Source organism: Microtus ochrogaster, chromosome 5 (genome assembly GCF_000317375.1).
Source record: "Microtus ochrogaster isolate Prairie Vole_2 chromosome 5, MicOch1.0, whole genome shotgun sequence".
Classification (NCBI taxonomy): domain Eukaryota; kingdom Metazoa; phylum Chordata; class Mammalia; order Rodentia; family Cricetidae; genus Microtus; species Microtus ochrogaster.
Window position 1 is genome coordinate 54310356 of NC_022012.1, and position 6585 is coordinate 54316940.

General features: G+C 39.1%; 1 protein-coding gene across 2 annotated transcripts in view; it reads left to right on the forward strand.

Moving 5' to 3' along the window:
• The window catches only part of Ibtk (inhibitor of Bruton tyrosine kinase), a 70180-nt gene extending 64256 nt beyond the window's left edge, over positions 1-5924 (forward strand). For both annotated transcript variants that reach the window (XM_005347553.3, XM_026779265.1), the window contains exons 27-29: positions 3299-3370; positions 3772-3904; positions 4715-5924. In XM_005347553.3, coding sequence (XP_005347610.1) covers positions 3299-3370; positions 3772-3904; positions 4715-4846 — 337 coding nt within the window. In that variant the 3' untranslated portion in view covers positions 4847-5924. The remainder of the gene's footprint in view (positions 1-3298; positions 3371-3771; positions 3905-4714) is intronic.
• Positions 5925-6585: the final 661 nt, after the last annotated feature.

Below are 6585 nucleotides of genomic sequence, written 5' to 3' on the forward strand. Positions count from 1 at the left end.
TTTGGTTTTTTGAGACAGGGTTTCTCTGTGGTTTTGGAGCCTGTCCTGGAACTAGCTCTTGTAGACCAGGCTGGTCTCGAACTCACAGAGGTCCACCTGCCTCTGCCTCCTGAGTGCTGGGATTAAAGGGGTGTACCACCACCGCCCGGCTAGCTTAGTTATTTTAACATCTAAAATTGACAGTACTTTTTAATTTAAGCAAAAACCTTTTTTAGTGTTTTACTTTTTTATTGAGCTATATATTTTTCTCTGCTCTCCTCCCTTCCAATCTTCTCCCCTTCTATCCTTTCCCACGGTCCCCATGCTCCCAATTTACTCAGGAGATCTTGTCTTTTTCTACTTCCCATGTAGATTAGATCCATGTATGTCTGTCTTAGGGTCTTCTTGGTTGTCTAGGTTCTCTGGGAATTTGAATTGTACACTGGTTTTTCTTTGCTTTATGTCTAAAAGTTGTTTATGAGTGAGTACATATAATATTTGTCTTTCTGGGTCTGTGTTACCTCACTCAATATGATGCTTTCTTGATCCATGCATTTGCCCACAAATTTCAAGATGTTATTTCTTTCTGCTGTGCAGTACTCCATAATGTAAATGTACCACATTTTCCTTATCCATTCTTCGGTCAAAGGGCATGTAGGTTGTTTTCAGGTTCTGCCTATGACAGACAATGCTGCTATGAACATAGTTGAGCACATGTCCTTTTGGTACGATTGAGCATCCTTTGGGTATATACCCAAAAGGGGTATTGCTTGGTCTTGAGGAAGGTTGTTTCCTAATTTTCTGAGAAATCGCCATACTGATATCCAAAGGGGCTGTACCAGTTTGCACTCCCACCAGCTATGCAGAAGTGTTCCGTTTACCCCACAACCTCTCCAGCATAAGTTGTCATCAGTGTTTTTGATCTTGGCCATTCTTACAGGTGTAAAATGGAATCGCAGACTTGTTTTGACTTGCATTTCTCTGGTGGTTAAGGATGTTGAACGTTTCCTTAAGTGTCTTTCAGCCATTTTAGAGTCCTGTGTTGAGAGTGCTCTGTTTAAGTCTGTACCCCATTTTTTAATTGGATTATTTGTTCTTTTGATGACCAATTTCTTGAGTTCTTTGTATATTTTAGAGATCAACCCTCTGTCTGTTGTGGGATTGGTAAAGATCTTTTCCCATTCTGTAGGCTGCCTGAACAAAAATCTTTAAAGAATATTTTAGGTAACCTTCTGGTGGTTTTTTTTTTCTTTTTAAGAAGGCTAATTATGTACAGATTATATATTGGATTGTCTGGTTTGTTTTTAATATCTGAAGCTTAATAATTTTATATTATTTGAAAGCTTTGAACTTTTAAAAATTCTAGCTGTTGCCGGGCGGTAGTGGCGCACGCCTGTAATCCCAGCACTCGGGAGGCAGAGGCAGGCGGATCTCTGTGAGTTCGAGACCAGCCTGGTCTACCAAGGGAGTTCCAGGACAGGCTCCAAAGCTACAGAGAAACCCTGTCTCGAAAAACCATAAAAAAAAAAAAGAAAAAAAATTCTAGCTGTTTTGATAGCTTTTTTATATTTTATAATGAATTTTGATGGACTCCCAAATTGCTTGACTAAAGAAATGTTTAATTTAATTAGCCATTAAAGATTATTAGTAGGAAGAGTTATGGGATTATAATCTTATGAAACAGATGTTTGCCTTTTTAAATCTTTCTGGGGACTTTCTAGCTAAGTGCTCTCTATCCCACTATATCTACAGTTCCCAGATTGATGCTTCAGCATCACATTATGGCCCTTTCTTAATATAATCACGAATGAAGTAAGGGCCATACAGCCCTGTCGTAAACCACTGAAGCTTGTCGTAAAATAGGAAATGTTATGTGCAATTGTTACTCTTAAAGCTTAGTTTACATTGATTTAGTATGTCCTGGGTTTGAAACCTTCTTAGATTTATTTATTTATTTAGTTAGTTAGTTAGTTTGTTAGCTAGCAAAGCTAACAAAGGATTTTTTTAATCCTTTATTTGCAAATATTAATTGTAGAAAATAGTGGTTTCCTTGTGTCATTTCCATATACAACTGTGTTGCACTTTGATTATATCTATCCTTTATTTCTCTTTAATAGTTGGTAACTACTAATTTGCTGTAGTTACATAACAGCTAAGTAATTCTTGCCTCTACATTATTTGTGCATCTTTGAAAGCGTCAATAAATTTTGAAAAAAATATCCCAGAACCACCAGGATAATTTTCAGCATCTGAAGTGTGCTTATTGAATGAGTTGTCTCCAGTAGACTCAAGCATTTGGATACTTGTGCCCACTTGGCGATACAGTTTGATGAGGCTTATGAAGCATGGCCTTGCTGGTGGAAGGATGTTTTTGTACACACGCTTTGAGAGTAACTTGGGCCTTTTCTAGTACACTCTTACACTCTCTCTGCTTCCTGTTTGTGATTGAAGATGTGAGCTCTTAGCTTGCTGCTCTAGTCACCATCTCTGCTCTGCCATCACAGACTCTTTTGTTTGTTTGTTTGTTTGTTTGTTTGTTTGTTTTGAGACAGGGTTTCTCTGTAGCTTTGGAGCCTGTTCTGGAAATACCTCTTGTAGACCAGGCTGGCCTTGAACTCACAGAGATCCTCCTGCCTCTGCCTCCTGAGTGCTGGGATTAAAGGTGTGTACTACCACCATCCAGCTCATCACAGACTCTTAAATCTTCAAATCTAGACAAGAGGGTAACATAAATGGGAAATAGTCTGTATTCTGATGGACGTAACTTGGATGGAGATCAAATGCAACTTTCCTTGGCTAAGTCCCAGGGAAGGTCTCACAAGTCACACCAGGGCTAGAGAACTGGCTTGCTAGGGTGCTAAAACACAATGAAAGGGCAAATGCAAGCAATACCTTCAAGTATTATTTACTTTTCCATTGTGATAAAGATCCACAACCAAGGCAGTTTACAGAGGGTGAGGTATATTTGTGCTCACTGCTCCAGACCATGTACTGTTTCCCATTCCGTCTGTCATCTAGAGCATGTCACAGTGTCTTAGTACTCGGTGATAAGTATTCACACAGGCCTTTGTATTTCTCATGTATGCCTGGTTACCATACTTAATGTACATCATTAGAAAAAGACTGCTTCTTATGATGCTTTCCCTGTGGTCCAGTTCTTTGTAGATTGTTTTCTTACTTGTCCTTAAGCTAGGCCTGACTGCAGATGGTGATTTGTCTCTGCGCCAGGAGCTTACTGCTCTGTTGTATCTATTAGTAAGGAGTTTTGCTAAGATATTACTGAAATCCTTAATCCCAGTTTTTGGAATTTATTTTACAGATGTGCAACTCATGGAACTCCAGGACTAGAAAGCAATCATGTTTCTGATTTTCCAGTTCTAGAGAGTCCCAAGTAAGCTAAATTGATTACCTGTGGGCCTCAAAAGCTAGGCCAGTGTTTCACATTGACACAAATATATATTTAAGAAATGAATAATTGGGTAGTTGAAGTTACTAGAATGTATTGTTTGAATATTCTCTTTTCTAAAATAAGAGTTAATTTTACCATTTCTGTTACACCTTTTCTTTTTAGAATTTTCTAAAATTTAACCTGTAGCTCTTATTTAAGGAAAATAATAATTTTCCTTTTCTGTATTTTCACCTCACCATTCTGTAATTTCTGCAGAAGCTTCCAGGTTGCACTATGTGTAATAAATCCCTGGTGGGGGGGAAACAGCTAAATAATATTTCATAGGAAATTTTGTGTGAAAACTCTGAGGACACGACTCAAAGTCATTGCTGTCATTCTCCCAGCCCCTGGCTGTCCTCCTTGCCGGCTGCTCCTGCTGCCATCGCTCCTGTCACATTCGCATCGATTGTAGAAGAAGAGCGGCAACAAGAAGCTGCACTCATCAGAAGTCGGGAGAAACCCTTGGCTCTCATTCAGGTGAGTGCACACCCTCTCAGCTTCAGCTTGCTGAGGACTGTTCCACATTCCAGTCCTAGGTCTGTAGTTATGCAGGCTGATTTGAACTGGCACATTGTGATCAGGTTTCTGTTTTTAGTATTAACAATGCTTTGGGCTGTTTGGATGGTGTTTGCTGCTCTTCTCAGTTTCTACTTCAGCTTGTAGATTATAGACAATAGATTATCTTTGGCTTAATTTATGGAAAAGAGCATTTATTTGAGAGATGAAAGATTTTACAGACGTGTGAAAGATGAGAGAGGCAGACTGGGAAAAGATAAGCCTCACGACACTGGAGAGCGCAATAGCAAGTTGTAGAGGATTGTGCAGTAGCAGAAAAATACCTCATGGGGCAAAGCTGCCAGCATGAATGGATCCCAGAAAGAAATCCAGGTTTTTCCTCTTAACTTTAAGATTCAAATTGAGGGACTGGCAGATGGCTCAGCAGCATGTAGTCCTCTTCTACAGGACCTCAATTTGGTTCTTAACACTAGTATCGGTAAGCTCACAACCATTTCACTCCAGTTCGAGGAGTTCAGAAGTTCTCTTCTGGCCTCAAGGTGGTGCACAAACATGCACTCGGACACTCACACATAACATTTTTAAGAGGTCGAATAATAATTGCTGATTATTCTAGCAAGGCTGAGGGACTAGGAAAGTTTCTGATTCTGTTCTGCCGTGTGGTATCTTTGTGAAGCCTCAGCTCTCCAAGGATGTCGGACTACTACTAACCCCACTAATCTGTTCTATTCCAAAAGAAAGAAGCCAATCTTCTTTCCTTCTTTCTCCCAGGTTGAGGAGCATGCGATACAAGACTTGCTGGTTTTCTATGAGGCATTTGGCAACCCTGAAGAGTTTGTCGTAGTTGAAAGGACACCACAGGGGCCTCTGGCCGTGCCTATGTGGAACAAGCATGGGTGCTAGCTTACTCGAGAGAGGACGCTGCCCCCAGGGTCGTGGTCGCTACACTGACATGAAGAAAACCCATGCACAAACATTCTTGCATATTTGGTAGCACATTGTTTTTGTCAGAGCAAAAGTGGATATAATTTCTTCCTGTAGTTTATAATGTTTGTATAACTAATGAGAAACTTTTTGAAATTGTGATTATAGTAACTTTTATGTGAAGATGTGTCAGGAAAAACGTTAAGCTAAGGTTGCTTGGATTATTTCTTCTACATTATCTTACAAAGGAAAATATGGGTGAAATATAAAGTGTAGGTATGATTCATTAAAATTTTTTTTTCATTTGAGAGTATTAAGTAATTTCGAAGAGTTTACCACTTACGTTTTTTAAATAAGACATTGATGGGGTTAAGGCAGGAGCCTCAGTCATTACTTCTGATCCATTGATAGCCAGAATGTTCCGTTTGCACAGTAGATGTGTCTATTGTTGTTTTTTCATTGGGCCGTTAATTTTTTAGGCCTCTTTAAAATTGGGCCTGGTGAAGTGCAGTTCTTCCTAATTATTCTGGACAGTTTAGTCAACAATCAAAGCTTCTCTGGGAGACTTGGATTCATGAAGTTTTGTTGGGGTGGGAAGGTAGCACAGAGACCATATAAATGCCTGATTGTGAAAGAATCAACTTCTTAAAGTGTTAAGATTCTCTAAAACAGACATAGGATTACCGAATAGTTTGCCAGAGTGCTTGTTTATAGTTACTTTTTAGTACTGTGTAATCAAAAGTTCTGTGAGCCTGGATTATATGTGTACATGTAAATTTTGATTTTCTTCTTTATAGTATGCTGTTTGGTTTGTTCTTGAGTGTTTAAAATTAAAAGGAAAACAATGTTAAAATATGTGCTTTAGTTTATAGATAAAATAAGAATGTTAGTGCCTGAGTTCTGGGAAAGAATCCCTGGGAATATGTAGGCAGTTCACTGCTTGATTTCAGTTGATGGGAAATTGGCTGAAACTAACTCAGTGTTTCAGTTCAGTTCAACCACAAAGCAGCAGGTGTGTAAGCAAACATGCAATAAAAAGCAATCCTGATCTACTTCACTACGAATGTGTGTTTGTTGTCCTGTGTAGCCCTAGATTGACAGCTCAGGGGAAGAATTTCTGCCTATTCCTAGTTATTTCCCTTATGCGCCACACTGCTAGGCAGCACAAACTTTTACTCTGCTAAAAATCCTGTTTTCTATTCTGTATGTTTGAATAACTTGAGAAAAAATGAATTTTACGATGTCTTTTTGATATCAGTAAAGAAGCTTTATGACGTCATTGGCTTATGGGAAGCTTTGATACACTGAACAAATGTAAATGGTGGTTTTCTTCGTGTCTTCCTCTCGGCCTGGGATGCATCCTCAGGAGTTGTTGTAGTCGAAAAGTGTGAAGTTGGAGCTGGGGCTGACCGAGCTTGGACTCTTGTCCTTTCTTTCTAAACCATGACCAGATTGCTTGTGGTTTATAGTCTGTTTTATATAGTGAGCTACTGTATAAAATTCCATATGGGAAGAAATGGTCCTGCAAGACAAGTGAAAGATAAGCCCTGCTGTGATCTGTAGTTTTCATGAGTCCATGAAGATGGCAGTTATTATATTGCCTTGAAAACCCAGGAGGATGATGGTAGTTTTTCCCAACAGTACTTTCTTCCTGTAGTAACTCATCCATCTCTAGTTGTATAGATTCAAGAAAATCCAGTAGAACTGAAGAAAGTCTG